General features: G+C 55.5%; 3 protein-coding genes across 4 annotated transcripts in view; 1 reads left to right on the top strand and 2 right to left on the bottom strand.

Moving 5' to 3' along the window:
• Positions 1-238: 238 nt before the first annotated feature.
• TSPEAR (thrombospondin type laminin G domain and EAR repeats) overlaps positions 239-17,366 on the top strand; it is a 115,211-nt gene continuing 98,083 nt past the window's right edge. Inside the window, exon 1 of the mRNA XM_033091318.1 lies at positions 239-327. Coding sequence (XP_032947209.1) covers positions 243-327 — 85 coding nt within the window. The 5' untranslated portion in view covers positions 239-242. The remainder of the gene's footprint in view (positions 328-17,366) is intronic.
• LOC117013831 (keratin-associated protein 10-3-like) lies at positions 7,895-8,698 on the bottom strand. 2 transcript variants are annotated; one of them, XM_033091339.1, is made up of 3 exons: positions 8,645-8,698; positions 8,525-8,611; positions 7,895-8,356 (listed from the first exon to the last, which is right to left on the bottom strand). In XM_033091339.1, exons 1-3 carry the CDS (start codon positions 8,696-8,698, stop codon positions 7,895-7,897), a joined length of 603 nt encoding a protein of 200 aa, XP_032947230.1. The 2 variants fall into 2 exon arrangements, with proteins under 2 accessions (XP_032947230.1, XP_032947220.1); XM_033091329.1 differs by having other exon boundaries at positions 8,525-8,698.
• Positions 14,243-14,887, bottom strand: LOC117037667 (keratin-associated protein 10-12-like). Its single transcript, XM_033133933.1, has one exon. The coding sequence runs from the start codon at positions 14,885-14,887 to the stop codon at positions 14,243-14,245; it is 645 nt and encodes a 214-aa protein (XP_032989824.1).

Below are 17,366 nucleotides of genomic sequence, written 5' to 3'. Positions count from 1 at the left end.
GAAATGAGGATATAGACGGCTGGGGGTGGCTGCAGCCCCACCTGCCAGCACCACCTGCCTCCCCGCACAGCTGCTACCACTCGGCTGCTGCCAGGGCCACCTCTGTCCCTGCCACAGGCCCCGGGCATGTGGCCCTCCCAGTGACCGCCGGGGGGCCCCCCTGAAAGGGCTGACCCAGGTGTGTGAGGAGCAGCTGCGTCCCCTCGGGCCAAGTGCGAGCCCTGGATGGAGCTTGACCCCTCATGTCGGTCCTGCTGACGCTGTGTGTCGTACTCCTGCCCCTGGCGACCCCAGGCCAAGGCGCCCGGCGATGGGAGCCCTGCACAGGTAAGGGGGTGCGGCCTGGGAGCCAGGAGGGGTGTTGCTGCTTTCCAACATGATTCAAGGTCCCTGGTGCACCCAGGACAGGGAGAGGTGGGCAGGGCAGAGGTGGAGAAGATGAAAGGGAAAGGGAGTCAGGCGATCACAACAGAAAGGCAGTTCTTTCAATGGGAACAGGGTGGGGATGCGGTTCCGAGTTAACCAGCCTCCATCTGAGGCCCTTCTCATGCACTTACCTGCTTGGCCCCTGGGGGAAAGGCCTTCTACCTGCATTAGGAATGAAGCCCGCGAAGGACAGGGGACCCCAGGTCTGGACTTTGCAAAGCGCAGGCCACCCCCGGCCTGGAACTGCTGTCCACAGGGAGGAGAAGGTGGGGACAGCCCCAGGCACACCTCCTGGGTGCCCTCTGCGGGAGCAGGGAGTGCCGCTGGGCAGCCCGCGAAGTGGGCACCCAGGTTCTGCCCCCACTTTGCAGAGAGACCTCCTGGACCTGCTAATGGCCACGGCATTGTCACACCTCTGCACTTTCTAGCGAGAGACTTTCCCTATCAAACCTAACATCAAAAAGCAAAGTAACAGGGAAGCAAGGCCTGGTGCCCAGAAACACAGTTGCTGGACGGTGAGCGAGCGATGTAGGTGCCAGTGGCCTCAGTGACAGTGGCCGTGTGGGTGTCCGGGGTGATGCTGACAGGGTGAGCTGAGTGCTCCTGCTTTTGTTTACACATTACTCAGCCTTGGTTCCCTGGAACCAGCTGAAGTCTCCTCCACGCTCTGATGGCATTTGGTTCCCAATGATGTGACCGGGAGATGGCCAATGATGACCCAGTTTGGAACAGACCCACCTGTTTGGCAGCAGCACCCCATAAAGCTCCCCAGCCACTACCCCTGGGGGTGGGGGTGCCGGAGTACCGCTCGTGGGGTGTGGGGAAGGTCTGAGCCCCCACTCCTGGGGCCCTGAGGTGGCTGCACCTCCCTAGTGACTGCCTGGGGACACGGGATTAGAGCCCTACAGGAACCAGGTCAGCTTGTCAGAAACCCCCTGGCTTCAAGTGATCGAAGACTGAACTCCATCCCCGGCAGAGACAGCACAGGGGGTCCAGGCCAGCCCAGGGGGACCCCTGTCAGTGTCGGTCCTCCGGACACACAGCGTCTCCCAGGTCGGGGAGGAGTCCCTGACATGTGTATTCACGTTCCCTTCAGCGCTGGGAACAGAATCAACCTGCACAATAATAATAAATGTTATTTATAAAGCCCGCCCCCTCTCCCCTGAAGGTATGTTGCAAATAGTTAAAAGATGACCCAGTTATAAATACCACAAACTATGGAGGAAAGATAAAAGTCAAGTAAATAATATTGAACTAAATTTGGAACGCTCCCAAGACACTTGCACAATGGCTAGTCAGGATTTCAAATAGTTAAAAAAATCACTTTGTATTCACTTTTGAAAGTGCTTGAGTTTGCGGTGTAGGTGTGTGTGTGTGTGTGTGTGTGTGTGTGTGTGTGTGTGTTTGTGTGTGTATGTGTGTGTTACCGGGGCCTTGGCTGTGACACCCAGGTCTTGAAGTCCTGGACCCAGAGCCTGTCCAGGCTGGTGTGGTGGCTGACAGTACACGTGCAGGTCACTGCGCAGTGGTGAGGGCTTTGGCTGGTGTCCCCCTCCCACGAGGACGCCGTTCCGGGCAGAAGGCGCCGTGGGTGCCGGCACTGTCGTGTCTCTGCCCTGCTTGCACTCACTCCCTAGTGGTAGGTCACTGTGAAGGGTCCTGTGGAGCTCTAGGCTGGGGTTTCCGGGCGTCCTCACCAGTGGGGCCGCAGAGAGGAGAGAAACTACACCCTAGAAATTCTGGGTGAAGGCAGGAGGCCAGAGTGACCCAGGACTTGGGAGAACAGGGGACAATGGCTGGACAGGACAGGATGTGGAGTCTGTAGGGCTTCAGGTTCAAGGTTGGGGTGCATGTGGAGGGCCAGTCCCAAAGGCCTGGGGTGGAGGGAGGGCCACGTCTGGACGGACAGCAGGCCACTTCTGCCGCGGTCCCAGGGACAGGACAGCAGGAGCCTGGTCCTGGACAGCTGAAGCAGCAGGAGAGCGGTCACTGGGGTACCGTGGGCAGAACCAGGCAGGCATGCACACTGGTGAGCAGTGCCAGGAGCTTGGCAACTGACCAGCCACAGCTTACCAAGGCCCTTCTCAGGCCCGCTCACGGCTCCTGGACGGGAAGCTGATGGGGAAATGGAGGTTAACTGTCTGCGCAGTGTGTGGCTGGGACTCTGCGCTGGGGGCGGGAGGTGGGGGGGGGGTGCTGGGAGTTGGCCCTGTGCACAGGATGTCTCCTGGTCTAGTCTCGGTGTCAGTCAGACGAGAGAATGCGGCAGGCGGTCAGCACGAACAGGCTGCCAGGGGGCAGCTGGGAGGTGCAGCCACCGGACTAGCCTCAGGGCAGGAGGGTGGAAGGGGCTCAGGGCTCAGGAGCCACGTCGCTGGGGGCCCAGTGCGTGTGGGGTGGGGTGAGCTCCCATGCTGAGCTTGGCCAGCGGGATTCTGCGGCAAGATGCCTTTTGTGCTTTAGCCTCTGATGCGGGAGCTCTCAGCCGTTCCACCGAGCCGGGCCAGCTGCCTTGGACAGAAAGGGTGAAATGCGGACTGCTAAGATCCTTCCAGCTCCTACAGGAAGCCCACGATTCCGGCTTGCATGACGCGTGTGGGGGTGTCCTGTGGGGACACCTGGGTGGGTGTTCTAGACAGGGGCTCTCCATCAGGGTAGAAGCAGCGGCAGGGGGTGGGGGCGGGCTGTTGGTGCAAAGTCCCTGTCACCTATCCCAACTCAGCCTGTCCCCTCGGGAGGGACAGGAGGCCAAGGCGGACGTATTCTGTGGGAGCCATAATGGCGACAGCTTGACCCAATGGACCAGGGCCACTGATGGGCTCAGGGGGGCTGGGGTGAAAGAAGGGGTGGGGTGGGGACTGGAAGGGGGGATGTCAGGAGAACAGTGTCCCGCTTTCCGCCTGCCTAGTTGTGCCTGCGAGTGTTGTCTGTTACCTGGAAACAGAGTGGGCTCCTCACGCAGGACTCAGGGCCTAACCCACATGGCGTCCCTCCACACGGCGCCCCCTCCTTCCCCCCTCCACTCACCCCTCCATTCACCCGGGGCTGTGGCGGGGGGGGGGGGGGGGGGGGGGGGGGGCTCCAGGAGGAAAACTTCAGGGTAGCGGGAGCCATGTAGGCAAAGGCCATGGGCAGGTGTGGGGATCCCCAGGGTGGGGAAGTGCAGGAGTGGTCAGACCTGGGGTGCCCTGCATCCTTGGACCTGGAGGAAGAACCTAGGAAATGACAGGAACAGGTTTGCATTTTAAAGCCAGCTGGGGGGTGGGAGCCCGGAGGCCCAGTGGGGGGCAGGGGGCACCTGGCCTCCTTTGCACCTGGGGGCAGGAAGCCACCCCTCCCCGCTGTCAGCTGCTCCCAGGAATCCTTCCAGGGACTCTGTCCTTCGGAATACTTTAACAGGAGCTCGGCGGGATGCTGGTGCATGGTGTGTGTGTGTGTGTGTATGTGTGTGTGTGGGGGGGGTGTCCCGAGGTGAGTTCTGGGGAATGCTGGCCCTGGGGCCAGGCCCCCTCCCCTCCTCCGCAGCCGGCTCCTGGGAGACGCCCCTTGCTGGCGTTTCACACCCACCCCAGTCAAACCTCCCAGCCGTTCGCAGTTATGAAGCCTGCACTTCTCTTTCTCGGTCACCTGTCCTTTGTCCACTAGGAGCAGGAGCGGAGCGCACCCGCCCATCGGCGTCTAAGCAGCCAGCCCAGGCGGGCGCCTGGTTCCAGACCAGCCCCTTTCGCGCGGCACTTGGAAGTCGGAGGCGGTGGGCCGTCTCACCAGCTTGACAATTCTGCAGGGCTGGGGAGTGGTTGGCAGTTGGGGACACACTGTTCCCACACGTGTAATGCTGAGGCTTTTCGTTTATGTCACTTTTCACAACAGTCCATACGTGATTTTAAATGAATGGGCTCAGCGACCTACTCTCTGCAGACCCCAGCACACCCCTCTTCCTGGTCTTTCCAAAAACAAGTCTGAGGGACCCCCCCCCCCCACGCACGTAAGGGGCCATGCCCCAAACCAGGGCACTCTGTCACCCTGATGCCTGTTTTCCTTTAAAAAATTTTCAGCTGTTAGGACCCGGCTTTTTTGTCCTCACAGAAATTAGGAAACAAAGAATATTCATTTTTATAACGGAACCTCATACACTACGTGATGCCTTGTGGTTTTGATCCTTAAGAGTAAATCATGTTTTTCCAGGCAGCCTTTTTCTACAGTGCAGTCCCCCAGCCACACGCATGCTTCCTGGTCTGGGCTGGTTTCCAGCGGGATCCCCCAGTACCCGCCCCCATCCTCCCAGGTGCATTCTGAGCTCCAGGCAGGGGTGCGGCGCGGCGGGAAGTGCCCACTTCTCTCCCCGTCCTGCGAGTCTGGGGTAGGAGGGCGATGAGCAGGTGGAGGAGTGGCATGGCCCTCGGCTGTCACCCTCCGCACCCTACCCCGGCATCCCCGCCTGCAGCAGCACCCCTGACGCGGGCTCAGGCCTGGCTGGGGGCTCACCCAGTCTGCGCGACCCCTCCCCACCCCGCAAAGTGCCACGTGCCTCCTGCCCAGCTTCGCTCAGGAGGCGGAGGGGGCTTCACCGGGAAACCCGGTCCCTCCGCGGCCGTCTTGGTCCTCACCGGGGCTGGGGCTGGCGTGGGGACCCCGAGTGTCAACGCTTCACTTTTCATCCCACCCCAGGTCGTGGCTTGTCGACACCGGGGCACAGATAGCTTTGCTCTGGGGTGGGGACTTTGCACGGGGCCGGGTGGGGGGGAATGTTGGCGGTGGGGGGGGAGTGTCTCAGGCGAATAAAATCTAACAAGTATCTGGACAGTGTCACGGATACTTACCTGCCTCTGGGGTGGGGGGAGGAAAGAGAAGAAATGCCAGCCTCACTGCCAAGGTGACTCCAGGGTTGGCTTGCAGCCCGGAATCCTCTCCGCTCCCACTCGGGCCATGGGCGACTCTGAGGGCGCGAGCTGTCCCCTCTGGGCGGGGGAGGAGTAGGGCGATGGGGACAGCGCTGCCGCTGCCGAAGGCTCTTCCCGCCCCTCTTCGCCAGGCCCCGCCATCACGTCTGCAGAAAGGGACTGTATCTGTGGTCTGGGCGGCGTCCGCGGGGAGCCCTGGGGACACGGAGGGGATTGTGCCACTCCGAGGGGAAGGCGGTATGTGTGCATGCGTGAGTGTGTGCACGAATGTGTGTGCGTGCACACAGCATATCCATTCACGTGGGAAAACTTGTCTCACGGTCTTCTGGCCGCTGCGCGCACGTGGCCCTGCCGCAGGACTCACACGTGGAGGTGGTAGGGAGTCTCCAAGGGCCGCGGCGCAGCTCCACTACCCGACCTGGCGCGGCGAGTGGGAGGCGCGAGGCTCGGGTGGACGCACGGGAAACCCCCGTGCTAGGGACCGATCTTCCCCGGAAGTCTGCCTGCCTGTGGCGCGCCCGGGGTCCAGACTGGACTTCAGGCGCTCCAGGGAAGGGTCACCAGGGTTGATGACAGGCCGCCATTGACGTCCCCACAGAGCAGAACAGAACAGCGCTCAGGCGGGTGGCCTGTTGGGCGCCTCCTCGTTAAACCTGGACGTTCTTTTCAGGTACGGCTTTCTGGCCTCCGCTGGGCTCCCTCTGGGGTCCCGGTGATGGAATTCTCCCTCCCCCCCCCCCATGTGAACTTGGGCGGGAACCACTGCATCTTTGTTGTCAGGACTCCGACTCAGACCAGCAACCCAGTGGGGACATGCACCAGTGTTGGCAGTCCCTGGGCATCACCAGCATCCTGTGCCCTGTGGCAGGTTTGCAGGGACAGCCTGGTCCCCTCTGGGTGAGGCCACTCTCTACTCTGCTAATGCCTTAGTGAAAAGGCCACCTCACTGCGTCATTGGTGTTTAAAGTCAGTTCTGACACAGCTGCACTTTCAGTTGTCTTCTCTTGAAATCTGAGTATTACATTTTATGCATTTAAATTTCTGTTTGCAAGAGGGGCCAATGGGTTTACCAGCAGCCCCGAGGGGTCCAGGCCCACAGGAGCTTGGGGCCCCTACTTCGCGGGTCTCTGGGGTGTCGGGCAGGTGAAGTTAGCCAGAGGGAGGCTGCAGTGCACAGAAGCCCAGGGAATTTCCTGCCCTGTAGAGCCAGGGGAATGGCTCTCTCATGGGGGCAGGGACTCCTGGGAGAGTGGTGAGGGGTGAGCAGGGTCCCCAGGGGAAGCAGCCTCAGAACATAGGACTGTGGGTGCAGGTCTGTCTGTACACATTCACCCCTCCAAGTCTAGTTCCTCTGACAGGTTCCCTGAGGAACCCCTTTTGTGAGGGTGGCTCTGGAAAAGCCAGCCCAGCCCACGGGGACCAGGTTCTCTAGAGGAGACCACTTGAGGATCAGGGGTCTCTCGGGGGGCCACTCACTGCTGACTCCCCTCCCTTTGGGGAGCACAGCATAGCAGGGACGCTCAAGAGTGAAGAGTTGGCATAGGTGGGGTTATAGGCAGGTAGGAAGTGTCTCTGTCCAGGGGGAGGGCTGGGCGTGGGGAGTCTGGGAGTCAGGGCCTATCCAGACGGGCCCGAGGGCACCCCCTCCCCTCCCCCACCAAGGGCAGTGAGCCAGGACCTCACACCCCACCGTGAGTCCTTGGAGTCACCTGTTCTCAGGACTCTTCCCCTTGACCTCTGCCACACCCAGAGCTCAGGCCCTGAGCTCAGGGAAAGGTGTCATTAGCCTGTGCAGCCAGACAAACAGGCTTGGGACATTTGAATAGAACACTAAGGTTCAAGGGGAGAAGGACATACAGGCTCAGAAACCCTCTGTGTTAGCTCTGTCCCAGGGAGGTCCTGGCCCCTGGTGTCCTCAGACTGACCAGGGAGAGTGAGGCCTGGGGTCACAGGGCGTCTCGCCAAGGGCCTGCTGGCCAGTGAGTCCAGGACACAGAGCACAGCCACCCCAGAGCTGCCTGGAGGTACAGACACCTGAGTGGGGGCCGGGACTCACTGGCAGGGCCTCAGAACTCAACACCGTTAGAAAAGCTCCAAAGATGTGACTTGTGTCCAAGGTCGCAGGAGCCAGGGTTACGTTAGCCCACGGGTTGGGACAAAACTACAGCTGGGCCAGGAGAGAGGGCAGCGGGGGCCAGGATGTGACTTTATTCACTCAGCTCAAGACAAGTATATGACAAGGGGAGGGCAAACAGCACTCTGTGTGGGGGGGGTGGGTAGGGAGGTGGTGGGGGGAGGCAGGGCAGGGGCTATGGGGGAAGGGCCGGGCCATGGCTGTCAGAAACAACCTGGGGATGCCCCAATAATAGAGGGGGGCTGTCTCAGCTTCATCCGGGCCTTATGTAGACGCGGCAGATAACCTAAGCCTGCTTGTTGGGGTTTCAGGTCAGCGAACGTTCATGCTGAGACATCTACCAACGCTTGTGCTGGGCCAAATCCCGAAGGCAGCTGCTAAGAAAGGTGGGGGTGCCCCATAGTGCCCCGCTGGCCCTGGAGGGACACGCTGGTCAGCAGCAGGACTTCTGGGCCAAGGTGGGGACACAGCAGGCCGTGCGGGAGCACAGGGGGCGGCAGATGACAGACACACAGGAGGTCGGGCGGCAGCAGCTAGGCTGGCAGGAGGAAGCAGGGGCACAGCAGGAGGAGATGGGCACGCAGCTGGCGGGCCTGCACACGGGGCGGCAGATGAGGGACACGCAGGAGGAGGGTCTGCAGCAGGACGAGGGGCAGGGGGCGGCCCCAGAGCAGACAGGTGTGCAGCAGAGGGGTTTGCAGCAGATGCGTGTGCAACAGGCCTGCTGGCAGGGGGAGGAGGTGCAGCAGGAGGGCTGGCAGCTAGACTGTTGGCAGCACGAGGGCGGGCAGGAGCTGGTGAAGACTGATTGGCAGGGGCTGGGCCCACAGGCCGCCTGGCAGCAGGGGCTGGGTACACAGCTCACTGGGGCACAGACCAGGGTCAGGCAGGGGGGCTGGCAGCAGCTGGGGACACAGCAGGGGGGCTGGCAGCAGCTGGGGACACAGCAGGGGGGCTGGCAGCAGCTGGGGACACAGCAGGAGGACTGACCACAGCTGGGGACACAGCAGGGAGGCTGGCAGCAGCTGGGGACACAGCAGGAGGACTGACAGCATCTGGGGACACAGCAGAGGGGCTGGCAGCAGCTGGGGACGCAGCAGGGAGGCTCGCAGCAGCTCTCTGGGCAGTCGTCCACCTGCCAGGAGGAGTCCTTGCAAGAGTCACAGGAACCAGGCAGGCAGACGCAGCTGCCATAGCTCAGGTTGCTGGAGCAGACGGACAAGGTGGACGCGGCCATGGTGGCTGGTGGGTGGGAGGTGAGCTGGGAGGAGGGTGTGAGTGTGAGTGTGAGTGAGTGTGTGAGTGTGAGGTGCTCGGCTGTCGGCTTTTATACCCCTCCCGGTTTGTGTGTTGTCCCAGAAGGAGGCTCCCCACGCCCTCCCTTCCTCATTGGTGTTTAGAGCCTGTTGCAGCAGGACCCTTATTAGTGCTGGTTTATTTTCTATAATTAGTTTTTCCTCATTAAACTTGTGACTGTTTCAAGATGTATATCCCATCTCTGCTTTGTTTGGCTCCAGAAAACTTTGAGGTAAGATTATGTCGAGTTGAGTTTTAGCTGTGAACTCTCCACAGTGATGGATTCTGGTTCTACCTCTTCTGTGTTTGTAGTGTTTTAACATGTTTTCTCCATTTAAACACTTAAATGTAAGTATACGGTGCAACTTGCTCACCTTATGAAATACAACTGGTACAGAGGGTTGGATCCTAGAAAGCTGAGTGCCCTCCCCTTCAAATCACCCCTGCCTCTGGGAGGAGAACACTCAGAGTTTCGATGTCCTGCCAACTAGCTCTCTCTTCCCGCCTTCCACTTTCCTCCACACTGCACTAAGGTGACTCCTTTGTCATATTTCAAGCTGTACTCTGGATTTTTTCCATTTTCATTTTGCCATGGTAAATGATCAAAGACTTTGTCATACATGTTGGTGGACTTCACATTTTAAGATTTCTTGTATATCTGAAAATGTATCAAGTTACTTTCATACTTTGTGATAGTTCAGCTGGGTACCGAATTCTGGTTTTAAATAATTGTTTCCTCACAACTTGGAAGACAGATTCATTTTGTTGTAGTGCCCACTATTCCTGATGAAAATGAAGCTGTCATTTCTTTATAGGTTATCTTTTTTTTTTTTTTAATTTTCCAAGAGCTTTTGATTTTCTTTTTATTTTTGTTCTAAAACATCATGTTTTGCTTTCTTGGAGTGTGTATTACTTTACGTTCTGTGAAAAGCTCACTGAGCCTGTCAGTGTAAGACTTCTCACTGGAAATGCTTTTGTTCTATTTAAAAATGATTTCATCTTCCTTGTCTTATGCTTTTGTGACTCCTGGAGCCTGCCTTCATATCTCTCAATTTTTCTGTCATTTTTCCTTACGTTTATCATTTGCTCTGTTATCTAGGAGACTTTCTTGATTTTGTCTTTCAGATCACATTTCAGTCTTTCGCCATTTCTAGTGTATTATTTGGCCTTTGCATTGACTTTTTCCTTAGTTTTTTATTTTCAAATATTATTATTTGATTATTTGTTTTTTGTAGCAGCTTGATTTCATCTTGAGATATGAGTGAGATGTGTTCCCCCATAACTTGGACAATGTCAGCGTGTGTTTTTCAAAGCTTTCCACCATTTCTTAAGTAATCTGTTTCACTGGATGTCAGATAAGCTGCTCCTTGGGGTCAGTCATTTGATTTTCTAAATAAAAGAATAAGCTGTTTTATTCTTGTGCTTTGGGGTCCTGCTCCAGTTTATACACTGATCTGTTTCCCTCTGCTTCTCTTTTCTGCAGACATGTCCTGGTGACCCTGCTTCTTATTATGCTGTTCAATTTAGTTTTCCTTATACCTTTAAAATATCCTTTCAGAGAGAACCATGTGGCCACTCCACTTTCCAGAGCTGAAGACTTGAGTGTTGCTTTCGGGAAATGATGGCGATATTCGTGACAAGTGTAGGATGACATGACACCACGTGCTGTGCCACTAGACATGTCCCGTCACAGGCTGAGTCCTTTCCAAAGGCAACCACTGTGCGAGTGCCCCTCAGGGACCCACTTGTACAGACGCAAAAATGCTGCCAGAGTGCAGTGTCCTGTGAAACAGGACAGTGATAGCGGGAAACCTGAGAATCCAGGGTCTGGCGTTTCTCTCTTGGCCATAAGGGGCTCTGCTTTGTCACGGCCCCTTGTCCCCCAGGCCAGCTCTGGATTTTGTGGGTGGAGCTGGGGAGGGACTGTGGGTTTGAAACGGGGGGGATTTGGGAAGGCTGACGCTGGCTTCTAGGACAGGTATCATGGTTGCCTCTAGTCTTCCCACAGCTGCTCTGGGGTCCAGCTTAATGGGCATTAGGACACTCTTCATGTTCTGTTTCTCATTTGTGACCCACACCCTTCTGTGTAACAACCCTCTCCTGGGCCTGTGGAATACGTGTGTCATGGCCAAGGAGTCTTCCAACTGTCATTGCTTTAAGCACAAGCCTTCCAGGGGCCGGGCTGACCTGACCCAGGTCTGGCCCAGCCCTTACAGAGATGGGCTCCTGGATCAGGGTGCCGGGGGCTGGAGCTGGCAGGGCAGGTCCAGTGGGAGATGAGCCGATGTTTGAAAACAGGAAACAGAAGGTTGGGCATCTGAGTGAGAGCAGCCGTGTAATGACTTCCTGGTCCTGGCTGGGCCAGCAGGGTGGTGGGGGGCAGGGGTGCCAGGAGGGGCGAGCGTCTGGGAAGCGGTGTGGTGCGCTTTCCTTTTATTCCGCTCTTCAGGCACCGACCAGGATGCCGAGCACTGGGTGAGGGCCGGTGGTGGCAAGCCCTCTCGCCTCACTCCTGGAGCTGGCGGAGTGCCGCCTGCAGCCAGGGCCAAGCGGGCGCCTCCGGTTGCACAGCACTTTTCGTTGTGTTGGGGACGCTTCTTTCCATTCCTAGTTTACCAAGAAGTTCGCTTTGTGCCTTTGAGTAAAGAATGAATTGAACCCTCTGTGTGTTAATGTATGGAGAGCTCTAATGGTTTTTCTGTTGGCATTCATCAGTACAGTTAGTTATAGCATTTCTAAATTGCATTCTGAGGTATATTCTACTTCATAATGACTTGTTGTTCTTTTCCTGTAGTTCCATGTTAAATTTACTAACACTTTATTAGACTCTCCTACTTCACATTTTTAAATGAGGTTCGTCTACAGTCTTCTCCTCTCTCTCTCTCTCTTTCTCTCTCTCTCTCTCTCGTTGTTGGTTTGGCATCAGGGTTTTGCCAACCTTCTTAGATAAACCCAGAAACCTTCTGGCTTATTCTAAGCTCTGGAATGTTTTAAATACAAGAAAAAGCTCTGTGCTGAAGACTGATGGTACATACCTTTAAAACTTCCCAAGTCTGTGCCTTTTGAACAATTATATCTTTACATTTATCTTCACTTTTTCCTATATTTGTATTGAAATTTTCATTTTGTTAATGTAGTTACATTTTTTAGAACATGAACATGGTATATTTCACTGGTATTTCTGAACTGGAAATGGAACGGTGCTTTTTGTTTCTAACAGGCGTACTAAGATATAATTCATGTGGCACAAAGGTCACCACTTAAAATGCCCAATTCATGGTTTTTAGTGTATTCACAGAGTTATGCAGCTGTCACCATAATTTTATTTTAGAACGTCTCCCCCAAACCCCATACCATTAGCATCACCCCCATTTTCCCTCCCCCAGCTCTGGCCACCCCTCCTCGGTCTCTGGGGAGTCTCTTGTTCTGGACGTTCCTGTGGGCGGAATCATGTAACGTGTGGTCTTGTGCATCTTCTGTCACTCGTCATGAGTCCTCCAGGACCACCCACATTGCAGGCTGTCACAGCGTCTCACCTGTTCATGGCTGAGTCACCCCGCGGTGTGGCTGGCGCACAGCACAGGTTCTCTGCGTTCTTCAGCGGGTTGACATTTGGGCTGCTTTGCCACTGTCCGGTTATGTGACCAGAGCTGCCGTGAACACTGGGGAAGGAGTTTCTGTTTGAACAGTGGTTCCTTGTTGGCATTTGCCCAGACGCGGACCTGCCGGGTCCTACTGTGGCTCCAGCATTTGGAGGAGTTGTTTGCCAGGGCCCCGGCACCGGCCCAACGTTCTGAGCGAGCAGAGCAGACGCGTTGGGGCCCTTAGGGCAGGTCCCACGTCCCGGCCGGCACTCCCGGGACCCAGGGCAGGCGGCGCTTGTCTGTCTTTGGTGACGGTGTGCAGGCACGGAGTGAGTCCTGGGCCCTGCACTGCCATCCATTCTGGCCCTGCAGTGGCAGAGAACCCAGAGCAGGGCCTCAGGCCCACTGTGCCAGAACCGCTGGCAGAGCACAAAAGTGCCTGAGCCCCAGAACCCAGATTTGGGCCCGGCAGCCACCCTAGAACCACAACAAGAAAGACAACATTTCTGTGCTTGGGACCGTCATTGTGTCCCTTTGGAAGGACGTGGCTTTGCTTCCAAGAAGATGGACAAGTTTGTGTCAGGTTGGTTTCTGGCTCGGGGTGGAGAGGGAGGACTGCTGCCTGTCCTGGGGCGGGGGGGTCTGCTTCAGGGAGGAGTGAGGGAGATGGCTGGTCTGACTGCGCCAGCACAGAGGGGTGGCACTGTGGTGGGAGCGGCTGGACCAGGTCTGCCTGCTGTCTGCGCCTGGCGGTGTGGCTGGTTGTGTGGGTCCATTTACTAGTGGGGTGGGCTGGGGTTCAGGGTCTCGGATGGACACAGCTGCCCTACAGAAAGAGCCCAGGCTGGAGGGCAGCAGGCAGAAGCCAAGGGCCATTCAGAAGAGGCCTGGGGGACCTGAGAGTGTGGGAGGTACGTGTGAACCCACATGTGTGGGGCTCAGACGTCAGGGGGCCCAGTCCAGTGAGAGTGGGACAGGGCTCCGGGACAGGGGGAAATGGGAGTGTCATATGGGAGCTCAGAGTCCAGGAACGTGGTTCAGGAGGCAACCATGATCTTTAGGGGAGTCTGCCCAATCTTTAGGGGAGTCTGCCCAGTTAGACAGTACTGTTAGGCTCATCTCATTTATATCCTCATGGCCATGCCTGAGAAAGGGTCAGGAAGCACCCTAGGCTGCTGGGTTCTCCCTCCTGGGCCGGGGCGTTCTCCTCGTGTCTCACTGGCAGGGGTCCGGGGCAAGTTGGAGGAAAGGCCACCTTGCCAGGCTGCCAGAAGCGCATGCGGTCCTCGGGCTGGTCTCCTGGGGGTAACCAGGTGGGTGAGATCTCTGGGTGTGGGGCCGGGCACAGACATGCAGCCTGGGCCTAGGGGCGACCATCAAGCTGCAAAGGCGAGTGTGGCTCCAGGCCACGGCTGCTGGCAGTGTCCATTGTGTCCCATGTGCCCTGGCTTTGATTCCAGAGGCAGCTTCACTGAGATGGGCCTGGGGACTACGTGGTGGGGCTTGGGTCCCACAGGGCTGCAAGTGGCCTGGCTTGAGGGGCTGACAGAGGCCAGCACCAGGTGCCCTGTCATTCTGTCCCCAATGTGTCCACACACAAACAGAAGGTCAGAGTGAGGCAGCTGTGGCTTTATTAGGACTGAGAGATGATGTCACTGCTGGGATGGTAGCAGCCTGCTGAGGCCACAGGACCCACCCTGGGGCTCAGGGGCAGGACTGGAGCTACAGGGGCATCTGTGCTGCCAGCATCGGGAGGATGAGGTGAGCATCCGGGTCCCTGAATGCTCACCAGGGGGAGGGCTCGTCCCGTCCCCTGTGGCTGGGAAAGCCAGAGGGTGTGTAGCTGCCTGGAAAGTCAGCCGCCTGCTGGGGAAAGGACGGTGGATGAGGTCTAGGAAAGGTCAGCAGCAGGACTTCTGGGCCGAGGTGGGGACGCAGCAGGCTGTGCGGAAGCACACGGGGCGGCAGATGACAGACACACAGGAGGTCGGGCGGCAGCAGCTGGGCTGGCAGGAGGAGGTGGGGGCACAGCAGGAGGAGATGGGCACGCAGCTGGCGGGCCTGCACACGGGGCGGCAGATGAGGGACACGCAGGAGGAGGGTCTGCAGCAGGACGAGGAGCAGGGGGCGGCCCCAGAGCAGACGGGTGTGCAACAGAGGGGCCTGCAGCAGATGGGTGTGCAACAGGCGGGTTTACAGCAGACAGGTGTGCAACAGATGGACACACAGCAAGACTGCTGGCTAGGGGAGCAGGTGCAGCAGGAGGGCTGGCAGCAGCTGGGGACACAGCAGGAGGGCTGGCAGCAGCTGGGGACACAGCAGGAGGACTGGCAGCAGCTGGGGACAGAGCAGGAGGGCTGGCAGCAGCTGGGGACACAGCAGGAGGACTGACAGCAGCTGGGGACACAGCAGGAGGGCTGGCAGCAGCTCTCTGGGCAGTCGTCCACCTGCCAGGAGTCAGTGCAAGAGTCACAGGAACCGGGCAGGCAGACACGGCTGCTGTAGGTCAGGTCGCTGGAGCCGACAGACAGGGTGGACACGGCCATGGTGTGCGGTGGGTGGGAGGTGAGCTGGAAGGAGGGTGTGAGTGTGAGTGTGAGTGAGTGTGTGAGCTTAGGGCGGTTGGGCTTATATACAGCTCAGGGTGTGTGCCATCCCACCATGAGGGCACTGAGGAGTTTCCTTGTTGTTGTTGGAACAGGTCCCTGAAGATGCTTGTCATGCAGCCATGACAGGTAGCTTGGGTCATTAAACTCCTGAGAGGCTGGAGCCCAGGGGACCACAGAGCTGAGGTGCAGGGGAGGCGGCAGTGAGCTGGAGCCAGACCTGGGTGTGGACGGGGGAGGGCCAATCGCTCCGACAGCCCCCGCTGAGCATATCCGTGCTTCTGACTCTCATTCCTCCTACTTCTCAACGCTCTGTGGAACCATAAGAGTATTTTGTTCTTCCTTTTTATATCCTCTCTATTCTGGGGTGTAATTCTCTCCTGAATCCAAAAACCAATGAATGGTTCGGGCGCTGTGTTGATTTTTATTGTATTAGCAAACACTTAATAGGTCTTGCTACTCCAGCAACCGTTCTGAGCACCTGAATAAATGTTAACCTCCCAGCCCTCACAGCAGCCTTGTGAAGTAGGTGCTGTTGTTGTTATCCCCACTTTACAGATGGAGAAAGCAAGGCACAGTTAGGCACTTGCCCCAAAGCCATGCCAGCAAGCAGGAGAGCCTAGATCAGGACGTGGGGGCCCATGTTTGAAACCACAGACAGCTCCCTAGGAGCGGAGACGGAAAAGGCACGAGAAACCTGGATCCCGTGGGCGGGGGCGGGGTGGGGGACCTCGGCATCACGTTCTCCAGGTTTGCTCTGTGTTGGAGGACGTGTCAGAACTTCCCCTTTCCTGCCTGAATAATACTCCATTGTGTGCACGGACGCATTTTGTTTATCCATCTTCGGACACAGACACCGGAGTTGTTTACACCGCTTGGCTATTGTGAATAAGGCTGTAAAGATCTGAGTCCCTTCTTTTAGTTTTTTTGGGCATATTCTTAGGAGTGGAATCTCTGGGTCGTATGGTACTTCTCTATGTTTAGCTGTTTGAGGAACTGCCTGTTTCTACAGTGGTCACACTGCTTTCTGTTCCCAGTGGAAATGTCTGAGGGTTCCAAGCATTTGGTGTGAAGCGCAGTCTCGTGGTTCGTGTTTGCCTTTCCCTGATCACTAATGATGTGAGCTGAGCGTCTTTTCATGTCCTTATTGGCCATTTGTGTGTCTTCTTTGGAGAAATGTCTACTCAGGTCCTTTGCCCATTTTTCAGTTGGGTTGTCTTTTTGTTGTTGAGTTTTAGGAGTTCTTTATATATTCTGGATATTAAATAAACTCTTATGATACATATGACTTGCAAATATTTTCTCCCATTGTGTATATTGTCTTTTCACTTTTTTGATGACGTCCTTTGATTCACAAAAAATTTTAATTTTGATGAAGTACAGTTTATTTATTTTTTCTTCTGTTGTTCATGCTTTTGGTGTTATATCCAAGAATCCATTGTCAAATCCAAGGAAGCATGTCCCCTGTATTTTCTTCTGAGACTTTTTTGGTTTTAGCCCTCACATTTAGGTTGTTGATCCATTTTGAGGTATTTTTTGTATATAGGGTGAGGTAGGGGTCCAGCCACATTCTTCTGCACACCGAAATCTATTGTTCCCCGCCCTTTTGTTGAAAAGACAATTTTTACCCCTATTCAATGGTCTTGAAACCCTTGTCAAAAATCACTTGGCCATACGGGTTTATTTCTGGACTCTCAATTTTATTCCATTGGTCTCTACGACTATCCTTATGCCTTAAATCACACTGTTTCAATTACTGTAGTTTTTGTAGTAAGTTTCAAAATCAGGAAGTTTGAGTCCTCCAACTTTGTTATTCTTTTTCAAGATTATTTTGGCTATTTTAGGTCCCTATCAATTCCATATGAGTCTGAGGATCGGCTTTTTCATTTCTGGAGAAAAGGCTTTTGGTGGTTTAAAAATTGCATCAAATCTGTAGATTGCTTTGGAGAATATTGTCATCTTAACAATAAGTCTTCCCATCCATGAACATGGTGTGTCTTTCCATTTATGTTGGTCTTTAATTCCCTCAGCAATCTTTTATAGAGACCAGTGTGCAAGTCTTTTATCCCCTTGATTAAATTTATTGCTAGGGATTTTATTTTTTTGGATGTGATTGTAAATGGAATTGTTTTCTTAATTTCCTTTTTGGATTGTTCATTACTGGCATCTAGAAACACATCTGATTTTCTTAGTGTTTTTCTTGTACCCTAAACTTTGCTAAATTCTTTTATTAGCTCTAGTAACTTATTGTGGATTTTTTTTTGACTTTCCATGTGTAGATCATGTCATCTGTGAATAGAGATAATTTTACTTCTTCCTTTCCAGTTTCAATGCCTTTTTTTTTTTTTTTTTGTCTAACAGCTCTGGGTAGAACTTCTAGTACAATGTTGATTGAATACCAGAGGTGAAAAATGGGCTT

This window comes from Rhinolophus ferrumequinum, chromosome 2, assembly GCF_004115265.2.
Source record: "Rhinolophus ferrumequinum isolate MPI-CBG mRhiFer1 chromosome 2, mRhiFer1_v1.p, whole genome shotgun sequence".
NCBI lineage: Eukaryota > Metazoa > Chordata > Mammalia > Chiroptera > Rhinolophidae > Rhinolophus > Rhinolophus ferrumequinum.
Note: the sequence above shows the minus strand (reverse complement) of the source record. Positions and strands in the feature narration are given on the sequence as shown.

Bases quoted from the DNA above. Each gene is read 5' to 3' on its own strand.
- LOC117013831 (XM_033091329.1), bottom strand. From the start codon at position 8,698: ATGGCCGCGTCCACCTTGTCCGTCTGCTCCAGCAACCTGAGCTATGGC. The intron at 8,357-8,524 runs GTCCCCAGATGC...AGCTGCTGCCAG, and splicing joins GCTGCCAGCCCCTCTGCTGT to CCCCCCTGCCTGACCCTGGT.
- LOC117037667 (XM_033133933.1), bottom strand. From the start codon at position 14,887: ATGGCCGTGTCCACCCTGTCTGTCGGCTCCAGCGACCTGACCTACAGC.